The 19,753-nt window shown below is 36.0% G+C and overlaps 1 protein-coding gene across 21 annotated transcripts in view; it reads right to left on the reverse strand.

Moving 5' to 3' along the window:
* ABI3BP (ABI family member 3 binding protein) overlaps positions 1-19,753 on the reverse strand; it is a 301,260-nt gene that overhangs the window by 65,105 nt on the left and 216,402 nt on the right. For 19 of the 21 annotated variants that reach the window (XM_027866372.1, XM_027866234.1, XM_027866358.1 and 16 more), the window contains 7 exons: positions 19,174-19,221; positions 17,780-17,854; positions 13,930-13,992; positions 9,240-9,314; positions 7,134-7,205; positions 5,773-5,820; positions 260-304 (listed from right to left, as the gene is read on the reverse strand). In XM_027866372.1, coding sequence (XP_027722173.1) covers positions 260-304; positions 5,773-5,820; positions 7,134-7,205; positions 9,240-9,314; positions 13,930-13,992; positions 17,780-17,854; positions 19,174-19,221 — 426 coding nt within the window. The remainder of the gene's footprint in view (positions 1-259; positions 305-5,772; positions 5,821-7,133; positions 7,206-9,239; positions 9,315-13,929; positions 13,993-17,779; positions 17,855-19,173; positions 19,222-19,753) is intronic. The other 2 variants (XM_027866317.1, XM_027866351.1) reach the window with 2 other exon arrangements.

Here is a 19,753-nt window from a genome sequence, read left to right on the forward strand (position 1 = left end):
TCTGAAGAGCAACACTTTCTTAACATGCATGCTTATCTTGCAATGACAGTAATGGAAGATATCTATACTACAAGACAGTAAAGTAAAATGAAAGACGTTCTGGTAAGGAAAACTAACTAAAGGTGGCAGATTTGAGTGCCTAGGAGAAGAGGGTATGTAAGGTAAAGCTGATTAATAAAAGGCAGGGACAGAAGACAAGCACTTGATTACAAGAATGAGATTCAAAAGCAAACACATCATCCCCTTGGTCAAGTGGTACCTATTGTTGTTGATGTTGCTGTTCTCAGTGTGATGGTTGTTGGGACTGTTACAGGTGAACAAAATAAAGATAGGAATGGTCAGTTTGCATGCCATTTTAATAACCTGGTCCCTAATTTTTATTGCATATTTCACAAAACAAATTTCATAGAGGGAAAAATAAAACATCAACAACAAAAATTTATTAAATGCAAACCACATACAAGACACTGTGCTAGGTGTTGAGGATAAAAAAATTGAAAAATAATATGGTCCTTGCCTTAAGCAAATACACTGGAATGACACTATCTCATTTTTCTATTGGGGAAATATCAAGGCTGGATATCTATCGTCATTGAAAAGTTCTCACAAGGCAAAATCAACTACTTACATCAGAATTTCTCTCCCTGAGCTCTCACAGTATTGGGAGATTTCTATAATGCAAGATAATAAAGCAAAACAAAAGATGTGCTGGTAAGGAAAACTAAGTAAGGATGGCAAATTTGTTGTGAGACAAAATTGCCTTACAATTTTGGCCAACTTTACAAAAGGACGGCTTCCTTACTTTTGTTCTCCTTTCTGGCTTATCCTCTGCCTTCCTACTGAACTGAAAAATCTCATGAATTCTAAAATCTATATGGTAGCTAGCTGAAGACTCCACATGCTGCTGGAATAGAACTAAGTTTGGGCCTGTTTGAAGAAGTAAAAAAAAAATCCTATTTGAGAGGTGTGGTGGTTGTTGTTGTTTTTTTTTATCATTGTTTAGTCCAACACTATTTTGCCCTTGAATGTAGAAAAGGGATACATGAAACTTTTATAGTTATAGAGGGGAGAATATATCGTGAAGACCAATAAAATCAAGAGGGACATCAATGGGCGTGTGTTAAAGCACTAAAGATGACACCTGCTTATTTGCATTAATGGGCAGAAGTCATGGTATGAATCATCCCCATTGCCTGGCTGTGTATGTGATGGGTCTGCATTAGTACTGACCACTTCAGTAATGGTGATCTTTGCTAGCCCACTTACTCACATAATCCTAGGCTATCTTCCCTTGTCTCATAGAACAACTTTTCTCAACTATGCTCCATTCCTCCCTAGTTCTTCCCATTTGTTCAGATAAATATAGCACCATTTGGAAAGCTGCTAATTTTCCACTCAGTGGTACCTACTTCAACTTTACATACTCCTCTGAATATCATGTAGCCTAGCAGATAAGGCATCAGATTTGGAGTCAGGGAAGGGGAGTTAGGAGAGAATACCATCCTGGAAATACAAGAAGGAGAGAATATCCAAGAAGAAGGGGGTGGTGAACGGTGTTAAATGCAGCAGAAAGGTCAAGAATTACGAAGACAGAGAAAAGGACATTATATTTATCCTTTAACAAGACTCAAGAGAAGCATGAAAAGGTAAACAGGAAGGGAAAATCATAAGGGACTTACTAAAGTTAAACTGTTTATATTCCTACATGGAAAGATGATATTTGTAATTTGTGAGACCTATCTCATTATTAGGATAGTTAGAAGGAGTATATATATATAGCAAGAGAGAGAGAGAGAGAGGGCACAGGTGTGAGCTGAATATGAAGGGATGATATCTAAAAAATAAAATTAAGGGGTGAGAGAGAGAAGAATGTACTGGGAGAAAAAGAAAGGAAGAGGTAAAATGGGGTAAATTATCTCAGATAAAAGAGGCAAGAAAAAGCTTTTACAGTGGAAGGGAAGAGGAGAGAGATGAGAGGGAGCAAGTGAACCTTACTCTGATCAGAATTGGCTCAAAGAAGAAATAACGTACACCCTCAATTGGGCATAGAAATTTATCTTACCCTACAAGAAAGTAGGGGGAAAGGGGATAAGAGAATAAGGGTGGTAGAAGGGAGGGCAGATTGGGGGAGGGGGTATTCAGAAGTAAATACTTTTGAGGAGGGACAGGATGAAAGGAGAGAATAAAATAAATGTGGTGGGATGTGGTGGAGGGAAATATAGTTCGTCTTTCACAACATGACTATTATGGGAGTGTTTTGAATGACTACACATGTATAACCTATATCAAATTGCCTGCCTTCTCAATGAGGGGAGGGAGGAAGGGAGAGAATTTGGAACTCAAAATTTTAAAAATGAATGCTGAAATTGTTTTTACAGGTAACTGGAAGGAAAATAAAATACTAAATAAAAATTAAAAAAAAAGATTTGTCCATTAAAAGATTGTTGGTAACCTTGGAGGGAGAAGTTTTAGTTGGGTGCTGAGAACAGAAGTCAAACTAAAAAGGGAATGAGAAGTGGGGGGGGAGGGTAAGTAGAAACACTGAATGTACACAGTAGTTTGATTATGAAAAAATGAAGAAATGTGGTAGGATAGATTGAGGGGATGGTAGGGTCAAAGAAAGGGTTTTAAAGTACAGGGGAGACTTGGACACATTTGTAAGTAGCAGAGTAGGAGTCAGTAAAAAGAGAGAGAGATTGAAAATTGGAGAGCCAGAGGAAACGATTGTGGGGGCAGACTACCAAAGAAGGTGGTAGAAGAGCATGGAGTCGAGGTCACAAGTGGAGGGGTTGGCCTCGGTCAGGAGGTCTTTATCGGAGACTAGAGCAAAGGTAGAGAAGATGGAGAATAATACTCATGTCAATGGTTTTTAAAATTTATATTAGTGGAGAAGAGAGAATTTATGGAGAACTTGTTTTTTTTTTTTCAGTAAAGTATGAAATAAGGTTTTGTGCTGAGAAGGAAAGGGAAGAGAATAGTGTGGGAGGCTTGAGGAGAGAAGAAAAAGTTTGGAAGATCCACTGTGGGGTGTGCAATATGAAGGACAGTTAGGGAAGGCTAAAAGGATTACCTTGCTACATTGAAGGTCTCATTGAAATTAGATAATAAAAATTTTTAGTGGACCCCCTCAGCACTGTTGGGCCTCCAGTACTATTAGCAGCACAAGTAAGAGTAGAGATGGCATATGGTAGAAGTTTGATAATGCATTAGTGGCAATAGGACAAGGGAGTCAGGGATTTGAGTAGAAGAGAGAATTACAGTGAAATGGATAATTATAGAGTCAAGATTAGGAAGGGAGGCTGGTAAAATCAGAACAACGATGCTGGTCTGGTTTGAAAGCACTGAGGGATATAGAAACTGGAGATCATTGTGAGGATGAAGATGAAGGAAGCTTAGTAGTATGGAAAATCGATTGGCAAGTAGGAAACATTTTACTTTTGGATCCTGGAGTTTATGGGGAATTACAATGGCAAGATTGAGGAATTTCCAGTTGTAAATTCAATTTGTTGTTTATCTGGAACTTGAAGGAGAAGGCATTTTGATTTACCTCTGCAAATGTAATGAGTACAAGTAAATAACAAAGTTTATAACTATTCTGATCAGCTACAGTGATAGACTATACAAAGAAAAACTAGGATTAAGGAAAGTAGAATCCGAAAAGAGATCTGTTGCTAATAAATCCTCCATACTGTAAATATGTTACTTTTTGCTTATCTTTTTTTCTAAGATGGTATTTGCTTCTCTGGAAGAGTCTGACTTTCTGCTGCTACAAATAACATTGTTTCTCTCTCTCTGTCTCTCTCTCTTTCTCTCCATCTTTGCTTCCTTTTCTTTTTTTCTCTCTCTCCATCCTTCATCCATACTTCTTTCTCATGAATTGTTGATTTAAGAGACTAAGATGAAGCGGCATTATCAAATGAGTATCAAAGGAGAGAAATGGAAATGCCCATGGGAACAGGCTATAAATAGTCTCCCTTTTTCCACATACTTAAAAAAGTCCAAATTTCTATCACAAGCAAAATTTCTTTCTGGTACTTAGAAGATAGTGGGACTGGGGTGTTCAATGAACTGAGGTTTCCTGTGCAGTTAAAAACTAATGGACTTAAGTAAATTGTGACTTTTATTTCCTCATAAGAAAACCTGTCATTTTTGTTTGTCAGACTTACAACAGAAGTGATAAACAAATTTTAACATGTGTACGAATTTAACTCATGAAAATAAAAATGTCATAATCAAAAGCCAACCTTCAAATGATAATTTCCTTATACATCCATGCCAAGGAATAGGGAGAATGTTTCTACTTGGCAGAAATGCAAAGTTAATTATCCATCATGAGTTTGTAGTATAGTTCAGATTGTGGAAACTATATATGAGTTACCTCAAAAATTAAAAAAGAAAACACCCTGGAATTATGATTTAATTGATGTAGAAAATTTCTCATTGGTGGGGTACCTCCTTTACCAACACTTATTTGTATCCATTAGAATGTAAGCTCCTTGAGGGTAGGGATTGTCTTTCTACTAGTATTCCCAGTTTAGCACAGTACCTGATACATAGTAAGCACTTAATATATAATTCTTGTTATTTCCTGTTGGCACTAGCTCTGCAATTTATAGTTGCCTGGCTTATTGACAGGCAAATGCCTTGCCCAAGGTTACATAGCTAGTATATTTTGTAGGCAGCCCTTGATCTCATACTTTCCTGACTCTAAGACCAGATTTCTATCCACTATGCTGCCATTCCATAATATAGTGATTAACACTCCATGATATAATGATAAAATAACATTCATCTATTTTTAAAATTGTAAAAAAAAAATTATGTTGCTCTCAAATAGAAAAAAACTACTTCTTGGGCACTGAAATAGACTACTAGGTACTATCAAGGTACTGAAAAGTATTTTGCTAAATGGTCCCTAGGGTTTTGAATAAGCAATATCCCAAAGTATATAACTCAGTCTTCGGGAACAGCTAATACACTGGAACAATCTATCACATTAAGCACAATCTAAAGAATGTTTTTGCTATAGAATAATTAGAGAATCAGTTTAACAAGTCATGATCAATTTATCTGAGTTTTTTTAATTTGTTGTTGTGGTTGTTGAAGAAGGGTGCTAAGCCATTGGCTCTTTTGGCTAGAAGAGTTGAAACAAGGACCTTGGTTGTTAAAGTCCTCAAAAGAAATACTCCAAGCTTATTAATAAATTCATTTTAGTTCAGACATGGACATGAAAAGGAAAGGAAAGTTTACCTGGGAGCAAGAATATGGTAGGTGTGGTCAAGTATGCATAGTCATCTAAAGCAAACTAGAGTCTTACTGGAAAGCATATGTAACAGAAAATTAGATCACTTTAATTTGATTAGTTTAATAATATATGCTATTAATTATTATTTAATTTCTTGCCCTTCCAGGAATATAGCAGAGAATTAAAGTGATCATGCTATAGGAGTACAATGAAAGATTTGAGTCCAATGTTCCCTTAAGCATATTTGTTTTGCACTCTGATGTGTGTGAGAGCATCTTGACTGCAGAATTGTCAACCAAAGAGAGATTTATATTCATGACTGATAAAACAATGTTAGGGGGCTTTAGGAAAACACGCAAAAGTGGATAACTCAGGAACAAATGACATCATGCCTAGAAGATAATAATAATGATGAAAATTGTGAGGAGAAATGATGTTGCTATTGTAGGTTCTTAAAATTGGATACTGCCTTGCCTGTACCCCAGTCTTGGGATAAGGAAAATGGACAATCAAGGAGATATCATTACCTATAGTTGTCTTTGGTTGCTTGATTCTAATTGCATTTTCTTCTGGGACTGCATTAAAACAAACACGTTCATTACATAAAAACCAAAATTCAAACTTTTCTTTGACTTATATGTATGGAATTACTATTTGTTATTTAATCTAAACAAGATTTTATAGAAAATTTGACTAAAATTATACTTCTATAAAATTATAACTTTAAATAAGGGTCCATACATTAGCAAATGTTTGGGATAAAGGATTCTTTTTAAACTGTACTTACAAAATGCACAAGCACTGCTTTGCCATGTGTACTTGAAAACAGAAACTGGGCTATAGAATCACCAAAATACACTAATAAAAATGAAAGGTTTTTAACAGTTGAATTAAATTATTAAGTAGATTGATCAGGAGTGTACAGATTACTGAAAGCCTGATGATATCCTTGCATTCATACACAGACTACTCACTAATCCAAAGCAGAAAGGAGCTAATTCTGCCTTCTCCTGATTCAGATTTCATATGATCAAAAGAACAATGAGTTTTAGACTAACTCCAGGTCATTGGATACGAGGGAAAAAGACATGTGTATAGTGGCAAAGTGCTCCCTAGGGTTTGAACTTCAAACAAATAGGCCTTTTTTTTATGAGGGCCTTTTGCTCTGGAGCATTTTTCTAAGAAGGTTTGGGGGTTGGGGTGGGGAAGTCTAAGTTGACTTTAGCTCAGGATATAATAATGGTAACCATAGCTGTACATAAAGTTTATATAATGATTTAAGGTTTGCAAAGTACTTTACACAGGCTATCTCATTTGATCCTCAAAAAAGCCTCATGAGGTAAGTGGTATTATCAGGCCTATTTTATGAATGAGGAAAATAAGTCTGAAAGAGGTGTAAAAGACTTGCCCAGCTAGTAATGTCTGAGGCAGGATTCAAACTCACATTTTCTTGACTACAAATACTTTCCTCTCAACTGTATCATCTGTCTTCCTGTGAAGGTTCAGTTTGTTAAGACTTTGCATCGGGCTTACCAGATGGGTTGACTGGTTGGCTAGATATTCTCAAGTTAGAATTTCCTTAGAAAAGTAGTAGCATGAAGCACATGATATACCTCATATGGAATTGTATCCTATAGTAAATTCCCATGAGCTTATTTTGGCGGAACTTAAGATTAATGTTATTTTTATTTCCCATAAGTTTTTGGGTTTTTTTTTTGAGATTAGATTCCTGAGGGAGGAAAAATTAAGTTCGTATCAAATTTGGCCGCTGGGTGGATTTTGTATTTCATAGTAATGATGGCTAAAAGAAAAGCTGATTTTTCTTAACTTTAGTTTTTAGATAACAGGTTTCTCTGGCTACTCGATTCATAGTACACAAATATTTTACCATATGTGGTTGGAGACATAACAGGACTGGGGGATGCCTGAGGTGAGGAAGAGATGTGTCTTTCTGTGGGAGCTGAAAAACAGGATTAATGCAAATGAGACATAAAGTTTGATATGCAGATTCAAAGAATCTTAGAGATTCCACTTTATAGCTGAGGAAACCAAGGCTATGAGAGTTTAGGTGGCTAAATGGTCACAAAGCTAGTAGGTTTCAGAGGTAGGAATCAAAAACAAGTGTCCCGGCTCTCAGTATTTCTCTCTACAACAGTATATATCTTCAAATCTGCAAGAAAAATTAAATGATTTTGCAGTTATTATACACATTCACATGTTCCTTGTGGGACAGTAAAGTAGGGGTAATTCTCAACAACACAATGATGACAGCACTGCCAAAATGATGGAAATAGAGAAAGAAATAATGTCAGCTTTAGCTGTACTCTTACCCCAACGATAGAAAAATCAGTAGAGAAAGTCTACAGGAAAAACCAAAAGATAGGGATTCTTAATCTTGTTTGTGTCATGGACTACTTCGGCAATCTGATAAAGCCTATGGACCCCTCCTCAGAACAACGTTTTTAAAAGCATATGATAATACATAGGATTACAAAGAAAACAAATTCTGTTCAAGTACACTTATCAAAATATTACAAAGCAAATCCATAGACCCTAGATTAAGAATGCCAGCTTAGAGTAACTTCATTATGTTGGTTTTCTGGTTAATCACACAACATAGTAACTATATTTATGGATGAACTATGAGTCTTCACAGAAAAAAAAGGTGAGTTTTAGTGCAAATAATCAGTTTCAAGAAATAAAAATAATTACAGCATTGAGATGAGATGGCAGGATTTTGCTTTTGGAGAATGGTAGTCATTTTTTCCAACGAGCAGAGAAAACCAATACAAGCATTGATTTAAGTTAGCATTGTTATCCACTGTCACACATGACAATATAATTTTAGTAGACTGCATCAAATAATTTTTAAATCCAAAAGCATTGACGTTATATGATTTCCATTAGTTTGCTCCTTTCTTGTCTATTAAATTCAGTTCTGTGACCCCAAAAACCTTTAAAGCAATAAATAGTATGCCTTCTGAAACTAGAGAGGGAAAAATATAATTGCTACCTTACTTTGCCCTTACCAATTTTCTACTTGTGTCTAGTTTGCAAACCAGTTATTGTGCAGAAGAGGGAGACCAGCAAGTATGCAGACATGGGTTCTGTCAGTCTGTCTGCTCAATCCTTCCTTATTTCTCAAGAGGCCACAGACACGCACTCTCCCTGGAGAAACTTGAAGAGGGCTTCCTTCGCTAGTTCTATCTGAGGTTACTTTCACTCACAAATAAGACAAGGGCTGACTGTGTTTAAAGATTCTTTTCTTCCTATAATCTTAGAAAATGAGGCCACGCTGGAAAATCTGAATTTTGCAAAGCAATTTCAGAACTCAAGGGAGAAATTAGGCATCATTTTCTTCTTTATTTGTAAAAACAGCTGGTCCTTTGTGGAAAGACACAAATTCTGGATTCCAGTCTTCTATTTTGTTAAAATGAGAGGCACATGAAATAATATGACCATGATTCACATGGCTAGGTTCTTTAACTTTATACAAGACAGGGACTGGACCTGTCCTCCCTTGTAAGGAAGCTCCCTCTATCAGCGCAGGTTAGCATCTTCTGTTACTTAAAGTTTTAGAGTTGAGTAGGCCATTGAGAACATTAAATGACTCTGCCCAAGATCACTCTGACAGTATGTGTCAAAGGAGGGGCTTTCAAGCTTTCAAGTCAGCTCTCTTTCTATTATGCCACATTGACTCTCATTTGCTGTACTATTAGAGTAAAAGTATTTTTTTAATTCTAAGAGAAGAGGAATACTATTAACTGAAGAATTCTAAATGCTTTAAAATCCTCTCTAGCTGCACCATGTTAGTAAATATACAACTATTATCAAACTTCTGTATCAGACTAGTTTGTGGGGTACAATGTGATCCTTGAACAAATGCTAAAAATAAATGTTTGCAATTTACCTTCCAACCACTAACTCCTATATTATACTTCAGTCAAGAGTGAAACCAAATGTATTTGACTTAAGTACAAAATAAGTCATTTACCAGGTAGAGTCGGTAACACGTGTGGTCTTGGTGTTATTTTCGGTTTTGAAGTGACAGGTCGGGAACCCTTCGGAGCTGAAAAAATGAACTTTATCATGAATTGTCTTGAAATCAGTGTATGATCGTCATGTTTAACACACAAAAGTGTCATGCTTTAAACCCAAAATGGGTTCTTAAAAAGTATTATTGATGTGGAATTTAGATGATGAAAGAAAACCTAAGCCTTGGTGGGTAAAAATTTTGGAGGTAGCATAGATGTCATTCCAGATGATCAGGGAAAACAAAGTTTGAGATGCCACACTAGATCAATCATTATAGAAGGATGAAGAATCACTAATTGGTTTTCTTTCAGAGTATAGAGAAATTGATTTTTAATACATGGCCTTTTTGTCTATGAGTAGGTACGCCAACCTCCTCACATTCATCCACATTTCACATTGATTGGAGAGACCAAGGAGTTGAGCCATTTTCAGCAAAAGAAGAAAGTCAACTTTTAGAAAACCAATAATATGAAAGTTCACAATTTATGAGGTTATACAATTCTTGGGACAGTAAAAGATAAAACCATTTCTATACATCAAAATCATCTTTCATTATGATTGTTATTTTGTGGGGATTCATTTGCTTGATGTGTACATGGGATGTTATTGGTGTAGGGTGGAAACTTCATCCACTAACTGATTCTTGGAGAGCCTCCCTGGGGGCACTGGGATATTAAGTGATTTTTCTCTGGTCACTCCCTCTAGTATGCATTGGAGTCTTCCCGACTAAGGCTGTCCTGCTACCCACTAGGTCAGGCTACCTCTATAAACTGGAGAAGTGCTAAATCATACACCATTATAATGAGAGTGGTGGACAGATAACAAGGTTTTAAAGTTAATATAACTTTCAATTTATAGAGGTTATCATACTTTAAGAGAGGCAGGATGGATTAGTGGCTAGAGAGCTTGCCCTGAGGTTAGGAAGATCTGAGATGTTGGGTTCAAATCCATATCTGACACGTACTAGCTACATAACCCTAGATGATTCAATTAACTTTTTAGGGCACCTTGCAACTTTCTAAGACTTCAAATTGCCAACTACTTGATTTGCATTGAAACAAAGACTATACTAATGTAATCCTGGGTTAGGTAAAAACAAAACAAAGCACCATACTTTGAAGTGGATAGATAATTAGTCAACTCAGAGAATTTCCTTGTTATACTTGCTTCAATCACACACACACACACACACACACACACACACACACACACCCCTAGAATATTTGGGCTATTTAATCTAATTTCCTGATTGCTTGCTTCAGTAAAAGTTAAGTTTATATGCACCATTGATAATAGGATTTCCAAGTGCCAAAGTAATAACAGATTTATTTTCTACCTCTGGCTGCTGGGTTAGTAGGCAAAGAGGACTGCTGGTGAATGAGACAAATGAATGCTATTCCTCAATGCCTCATAATTCAATAGGAACAATCTATATAATTTGATTGAAATTTGGCCTCTGGGTCTAATTCTTCCTTGAAATACTAACAGACGCTTGACTTCAAATTTCTCTCAGTAATTCTATTGATAAGACCTTTTTGTTTAAATACAATAATTTCTTAGTTCACCTTGGTCCAGGATACAACCATAATAGAAACTAATATTTATACAATGCTGTCAGGTTTGCAAAATAATTTACGCAAGTTATCTCATTTGACCTACCAGGCAGGTGCTATTGTTATCTCTGTTATACAGATGAGGAAATTGAGGCTAAGAGAGGTTAAAGGACTTGCTTAGAAAGACTGAACTAGTAAATGTCTGAGATGGGATTTGAATTCAACCTTTCCTAACTCCAAACTCATGGTTCTATCTGTTACACCGAGCTGTCTCTTCACGTAAATGAAAGTTTCTGATTAACAGGGCTCACGAAAGTAGTGATGGATTGTAGTTTGCACTTATTTTTGTCAGATATTGTTGAGGCTATTTATTATAGGAATGTAATATGAATTATAGAATATATTTTCATTATAAACATAGGACATTTCCCTCCCCTCAGAGAATGCACTGTCAAAGGAACACATTTTAGAGTGCCCATTTGCAAAATCCAATCAGAAATATGAAAAGGAAGTAACAGGATTCCAACACTAGATAATTCTGTTTATATATAATTTATATAATGGTCTAATTCCAGATAAAAATGGATTATATTCTTCTCCTGTATAGTCAGATACACAAACTGATCTTTCCTAGGCTGGACCTTGCCTCCTGAATATATCCTCGTAATTGAAATAATTTAAAATGCATGATATTGTGGGGAGTCAATTCTAATCAGATCAAGCTATTCTCCTTGGAATTGAAGAGGCCTTTATTCTACTCATTATTTTTCAATAAATAACATGGTTATATTCTCGTTTCCATAAACTGATGGAAAAAGTCACTTGTGGTACAGTAGCCTGCAGAAAGAAAACATGTGAGTCACCTAGGGGCAAGCAGTCTCTGTAAATCACTCAATGGCATTTAGCCTAGCTGCTAAGCTCAGAAAGTTATGGGGTTGCAAAGATTTTCCATAGTAGATGCTAGGGGTACTGGTGGTGTCAGGATTGGTAAAGTCTCAGAAAAGCTCCATCATTACAGTCTGGCAGTCACTGTGATGTCTTCAGAGCCAGACCCTTTTTTAAAAAAAACAAACAAACCCATCTTATTCATTGCCCAGTGGAGCTGTTTAAGGCTGTTTCAGAAATTTGAATGATAAATAATTTATTAGAATTTATTGGAAATCTGCTAAAGAAGGATCATGTAAATCTGGAACTGAACTAATATGCTATATAAGAGAGAATACAATAATGGAAAATAAATGGCAAGGTCTTGATTTACTAGTTTAATTTTTTTTTAGAATAGAAAAATTGAAAAGTAGAGCTTAAAGAGATACTGTAAGCAAATCCCTCTTAGTTGTTTCTGTGTATCTCATTTATTTTAATTTTATTGAACATGGAACTTTGATGCCTACAAGCCTGAACTTTCCTCAGTAGTCTTTGCTTTTTCTTCTCTCATTTTCTAGTAGCTAATTATAATATTTTGATCATTTCCATTCTACTCTTTGCCTTTTATCTGGATGCCAATCTCATTTCTACTTCGATCTGTTATGTTGTATCCCTTATTTCTTTTTTATATTCTTTCATCTCAGTTTCCTCACTTGTAAAATTAGGGATTTGGGCTAGGCGATACCTAAGTTCTTTCCCAGTTCTAATGTTCTGTAATCCTATTTACTTGGCCAAACTACTTTAGTTATTTTTTCCAGTACTCTATTTGTGATAAAATATTTCTTATTTTTTATCTTCTTCCCCCTTGGTGTTTGGTTATGCTAATTTTTCTAATAAAGTTTAAAAAATGTAATAGATACTTTCCAAATTAACTATGTAACTCAGGAGTCATTAAGAATCATTAGCCAGAAGTGTTGTCTGAAATATGGCTTTCTACTCTGACCATATAGCAAAAAAAAAAGCTGTTTTACTGAAAAATTAATTTTTCATATTCATAACAAATTTCTTTCCTAAGTTGCTGGATTTTGTGATCAGAATTGCTCCATTCTGTTTTGGGTCTGAGATTAGGGCATCACAGTGAAGGCACTTACAAATGTGGATTAGCCATGGCAGGACCAAGTTCATGATGCTGCCAACTTCCTGCTTCCTGGGGTGTATTTAGGATCAAATAAGATAATGGATATAAAGCACTTTGCAAACCTTAAAGTGCTACATAAATGACAGTTTTATTATAATAATAATATTATATATAAATATAGACACAAAATATAACAACAATATCATATCATTATATATAATATGTAATATTTTATATATGTTATTATTTTTATTATTAGCCTATACTTAGTAGGCCTCCAGTCTGGTGATGACTTAATTCCCTGAGTTTTCTACTACAATCTTGCTGAGCTCAAGCAATGTTTATAGAGCAAATAGGAGTGTGTTGGTAAATGTTTTGAGGGGAGAGGGGAAATATGCATGCACATTTTAAAGCTTAATTTACATTATTAACAGTCTCTTAAATTTTGACACTCAACAAAAAACCATGGACAAAAATACTCAGGTAAAGACCATAAATAATGCGAGATGATTTCTTGGCAAATTGATTTATTAATCAAGCCCTGATTTGCATTAAATCTTTAATTTCTGGTACTGATACTTTAATTTTGATACTGAAAATTTAGCAACTGACTAGCCCAAACTGCTTAGAGCTGACTCCAGCATACCCTTTGCCCCATATTTCTCCCTGTTATCCTTGATTTGTAAACGAATGAAAATGAGGGGTTTAGTTGTTCTAGACCAGTGGGTAATGGACAAAGCTTAAACTTATTTAGTCTAGAGTGGGCAATTATAAAAAATGAGGAATAGGTACAGAATATCCTCTGGCTAGGCAAAGAAAATCCTGGTTCTTCTATCAATTTCTACTTGACTTCAAATCTACCCTCCAAGGAAACCAATAATAATTGTGTGTTAACTTCATGCAACAAATAGATTTAATAATAGCTTTCATTGTCTCTGAAAATCAAGGCTCTTTGGGTTACTGAGAAAAAATCTGTTCAGAGGGAAAAAAAATCATAAATAAACCAAATCTTCCTCTACTCTCATTTAATTCAGTAGAAAAGAATATATATTCATTGACCCAAACCCTGCTGAAAAATGAAATTATACATTTACCAGGCTTGATCGAGCTTGGTGTTGTTTTCATTTTGGGTGGAGCACGTGTTGTCTGTTTTGGAGCTGAAAAGAAAAAGACATAGATTGAATCCTTCCATGTTCAGAAACTGTTAAATTACAAGGGACCTTCACGTCACCATCCTGCAGAGGATGAAAGATATTTATGGGTAACAAAAATGGAAAAAAAAGAAGTTATATTTTGAGTGGCATATGAATAACTGATCTGAGGGAGGCAAAGTTAGTGGAATTCCAGAAGAGTCTACTTTAAAATTAGCTTAAGGAAACACAAGAAAAGGGTTGGTAATAATAGGGATATCAGGACCTCCCTTGCACAGCTTCCATGCTTTCAAAATACAGAGGTGAGCTATTTGAAGTGTGGTTATATTTAAGTTCTTAATGAAAAATCAACTTGCCAAGTTACATTCCCAGAGTAAATGCCAATAGTGCAAATGAATATTATTGAGCATCTGCAGTGCTGAATATTTGTCATGGAAAAAGAGGGGGAAAAAAAGCCTCTGAGGGAGTATTGTTATACTGTGTTGCCTTTCATCATCCAAATACTAAAATGTTCCAGGGAAAATTCTATGAAAAACTAAACTAAGCCTTTAATAATAAAATCAAATGTAAACATCCCAATTGGAGAAGGTGGAAAACAGTCTGGTATTTCTGCTGCTTCAAAGAAAATCTCTTTAATATGTGTAGGCTGGACATCACTAAAGAGAAACAATAGTAATTGCATTTATTAACCTTTAGAAAATACATTTTTCTTTGAGACATTTTTTGGGGGATTGGGGATTATCTTGCCCTGGTTGGAAGTACAGTGGCCACTTATGGACCCAATCCCACTGCTGATCAGCACTGAAACTGACTCATTTTGTTTCTAACCTGGATTGGCTTGCCCCTCAGGTAGCCTGGTTGTCCCTATTCCTAGGAGTTCATCATATTAGTTCCAAACTTAGTGCAGACACATGATGAGCTCTGGGCTTTATTGCGGCTCAGAACTGCTGAACTCAAGTGCTCCATTAGCCTCAGCCTCACTGGTAAGAGGGATCACAAGCATATACCACTGTGCCTGGCCTTGTTGTTTAATTGTTTTTCAGTTGTATCTGACTCTTCATGACTCCATTTGGAGTCTTCTTGGCAAAGATACTAGAGTGCTTTGCCATTTCCTTCTCCAACTCATTTTCCAGATAAGGAAACTGAGGCAAACAGGGTTAAGTGACTTGCCCAAGGTTACACAGCTAGTCAATATCCAAAGCCATATTTGAACTCAGGAAGATAAGTCTTCCTGACTTCAGACCCAGCACTCTATCTGCTGTACCACCTAGCTGCCAATTGCCTAGCCTTAGAGAATACATTTTGAAGCTTTTTGAAAATAAGAATTGTTAAACCCTGGAATTGGTTACTGAAAGAATCTGTATGATCTAATTTCTCAGAGGTCTTTAAGGACATACTGACTGTGATGTATAAAAAGTTTAGGAGATATAGTTTTGGGGTAATTAATCATTTTTATTAATCATGCTACCAGATAATTAATAAAAGAGGTGTGTGGCACACTTGAATGTCAAAGACCCCTCATGAAACCCACTCAAGGTTTATATGCCCTTGGAAAAATGGGTGTTCCTGAAGGTGACAATCGACTCTGATTGGTTAACAAGTAATGAAAGAATGATTATTATAATGAGAAGGTGGACCTACTACTTTGATCATTCAGATCTGTCTGACTAGAACACAATGGATCAGATTTCACCCAAATCAGATTAAATTCTTTGTAAGTTTCTCTAGCTGGATGGGGTCTCCCACCCAGGATTGAAAGGCATGTACCTCAGAGTTTTGGGCAATCTCATCCATCAACAATGTCCTTCAGAGAGTGAACAACCTACAGACTTCCAGAAAAAAAAAATCTGGTCCTAATTCAATAATTTATCATTTATATAAGAGAGAAATAATAATTTCTTTTTTTTTTTGCCTAGGCAATGGGGTTAAGTGACTTGCCCAGGGTAACACATCTAGTAAGTGTGATATGTCTGAGGCCAGATTTGAACTCAGGTCCTCCTGAATCCATGGCCAGTGCGCTATCCACTTTGCCATCTAGCTGCCCCAAGAAATAATAATTTCTGTCATAACCATAGAAAAGATTTAGTATAGTCCTGCCTGCAGATAATTTAAAAGTATAGTTTGATTCCTTAAGGGTGTCACTTGCCAATTCTGTGACCTTGGGCAACCCATTTAACTACTTTGGACCTCTGTTTCCTCAATTGTTGAAAGAGAAGAATGGACTAAATGATCACTCTGGTCTTGAAAATTATAATTCTAGACATCCTTCCAACCACATGATTCCCTGATCACTGAGGTAAGAGCCAGGTACAACATTCCCTTCTCCTCAAAAGGATGTAAATGAACTTAAAACCATGGACAGAATTCCTCAGGCAAAGACCATAAATAATGTGAGACAATTTCATGGGAAAATGGTAAAGAATGAGGTGGAGCCTCAATTGCCTTCTCACCCTGGAACATTCCCCTCCCATTGGTGAGTTTAGAACTTCCATGTTTTGGAAGTGCCCCTGGCCAGTTCTCTTTCATTTCTCCCCTGCCTCTGCTTTTGACTCTATGGTCTTTGCTACCTTGCATCCCAAGTGCTAAGGCACAATGCCCAGGCCCATGTAAACACTAAATGCTTATTGTTAATAGTGTTAATAATGATGATAATAATAACAAACAGCTAAAGCTTTAACAGTTTTAGGGTAAGAGACAAATACAGGCTAAGACATGCCATATAGTATTTTAGAACAGGTGACCTAATTGATATTCTAGATGATAATAGGATGAATATGCTATAGTTCTGTCTACCATTTAGTCAATGATAGTCACCCCTTGAATGCATGGAAATGGCGGTCAGAATAACGGTGCTGGATGAGAAGTTGTTCAATTGTGTCAATATGCCATTCCAGATAAACTCTCATGCTTGGGTACTGATGAAAGGAAATTTTTTTCCCCAAAATGATAATATCCTTGTCATATTTTTAGTACAATAATATCTTTAGAGGTGGATTTTATGTTTTACTTATCTCAACACAGCTCCTGATTATTCATAGCAATTAGGTACAAGAATAACTGGAATCCACAAATAATCTTCAGATTATATTTCCATCATTAGTTTCAATCCACATTCTAAAAGCACCTTTTATTATGGGCAAAATTGATCAACTTTAGTTTAAGCTCCTATCACTTATCATTGAATTGGTCAAGAGCTAGCAGGACAGAAAAATAAGAGATTCTAAGGATCTGGGTAATCACAAACCAACTGGTTCTATATACATCCTTGTGATTCACTGAAGAGTAAAGCCCGCTTAAGGAAACCACAAGAAAATTGTACTATTGGGAGTTTTTAGTTGTATAATATCCTCAAAATTATTTATATCTTACATTATGGGTTCCACGGGATTTTAGAGCTTCTCCCTTTATCCTCCCCAATGGGTTCATTAACACTCTATAGGATAAGGAAAGATACTGCTTTGTCAGAATACATTATTAGCAAGAGTCTATATTTTCAAGTGATCCCACCTGACAAGAATCAGTCATATTTCCTAAATTACTAAAAATTCCTACAGTCAATGAAAAGTTCTTCAAAATTATTTTTAATTCATCTTCACAGTGTATTTGTGATGGATTGATGGCTAAATTATATGCATAGACAGAAGAAATATTTACATAGTGGATACATATAGATGCAGGTACAGAAAATGAGATCACCTCTTGTTAGCCCTGTGTGGGTCATATAGTTTTTCCATCCCCATGGATTGCCTCAAAGACTCACCTCACATGCTGAAATACAATATAACATATTTACCAGGTTTTGTCTGTGGTGCATCTGGCCTGGGCAGTGCTAAAGTTTTGGAAGGCAGAGGTGTTGTCTCTACGGAAGCTGCAAAAAAGTACTCTAGGTTACTGGAGGGCATAACATTACAGATAAGGAATAGTGATGGGTTTGAGGAGTGACAGGTGATTTTTCACAAAGTATATGTTTGAGTAAGGTAGCATCTTAACTCCTCTCAAACAACACCTATATTAACCAAGGCCACTCAGGTTGTGTGACCTTGGGCAAGTTTATTTAATATCCCAGGGTCTCAGTTTCCTAATCTATAACGCTCTGTCTTCTAAAGCCATTCACAATAGGGACCTTCTGCCTTTCCAGTGGTTCTTATCTTTATACGACTCCATACACTATACAATCCAGTGAGTCAGGATTGTTATTTCTTTCTACTCCTTGTTTTTCTTGCCCAAGACGCTATCTCCCAACTCTGTGCAGTTTCATTGTTCCTCTCCACCCCCTGGATTCCCTGGTTTCCTTCAAGTCTTCTCTTTCTATTGGAAGCCTTTCCCAAATCCCTCTTCATCCTACTGCCTTCCCTCTGTTGATTATTTCCTACTTATCCTGCATGTAGGTTGTTTGTATATATTTGCATGTTGCCTCACTCATTAGATTTTAAGCAACTGAGAGGAAATGACTGTCTTGCCTTTTTGTATCCTTAGTGCTTAGCACAGTGCCCCAGTGCCTGGCACATGGTAGGTGCTTAATAAACGCTGGTTGACTTGTAAAATAATAGCTAGAGGATCTTTAAGACAGCTTTTAGGTCTAAATTTATGATGCACACACCTAAAGATTATATTCAGAGTGAACACTTGTGACCCTTGTTTTTTAATCTCCCCACCCCATTCCCACCACAACATGAAACATTTAATTCTTTAAAGGAAGGTAAATAGAAAAAGAAATAATGATTAAGCAAACAAAACTTAGGATGAGGTAGTCATGCATACAACTGAGAAGCATAACGTTTTGTGCAGTGAAGGAATAAAAAAAAATGAAAGAAACCAGCAGACTTGTAAATGAATTTGAATACAAAGAATTGTGAGGAAGAATAACTGAATTAATCCCAACAAGGGATGGGAGTCCCAGAGTAGCAGTGGCTGGGGGATTCAAAGCCATGTCGACAAAGACAGTTGAGCTGCCTTAAGGCAAAACCAAGGCTTTATAAGTCTTTGAGGGGAGAGGAATTTGTTAATGATGATGTGATGATGATGTCATGAATATAAAACCTAGAAAGAAAACAAAGTTTTGGGGAAAAGGGTGATGCCACAAGATGGATTCACAATGAGAAAGAACCTGCAATGGCAATGGTGATGATGAGAAAGAAAGGGGGAGGGAAAGCACATGGGAATCAGTCACTGAAGATACCTTATTACCTATTGTTTCCGTGGGAGGCTCAGATACATATGTACTAGATTCCAGGACTGTATGAAAAACAAAGAATAGAAATTAAAAATGATACAGTGATGGGACTGGCTGACAAGAATTATACCTTCAAAGAATAACAACCCTTAGTCCCCCAAAAATTCCCAATGGAATTTTATTTTATTCTCATAAACTAAAAATAGAAAAAAGAAGAAAAATCCATTCTAAATAACTAATCTTTGGACAAAGATGTGATTTTTTTTTTACTGTCCCTTTCCTCAAGGAGCTTATGATCTGATCTTGTAGGGAAGATTAAGGGAGCAAATTTTCCAATGTAATTGGATTTTGAAAATTGTGTGTGATATTTACTCAAAATTTGAATGGTGAATAATACATCTGTCTTTCCTTCATACCAAGAACTATGTTAATGTTGGATTCATGTTAACAGGTTCTCTATATCTTACTCCATTACTTTGTAAGTAGGAAAAAAATGCAAAGATTTGCTATTTGAAATTCAAGTTATGAACGGACATCATTATTATCAAATACATAAATCCAACTATATTGGAAGATCACTGTTCTTAGCTCCTG

Source organism: Vombatus ursinus, unplaced genomic scaffold, assembly GCF_900497805.2.
Source record: "Vombatus ursinus unplaced genomic scaffold, bare-nosed wombat genome assembly UNPS02001419.1, whole genome shotgun sequence".
Classification (NCBI taxonomy): domain Eukaryota; kingdom Metazoa; phylum Chordata; class Mammalia; order Diprotodontia; family Vombatidae; genus Vombatus; species Vombatus ursinus.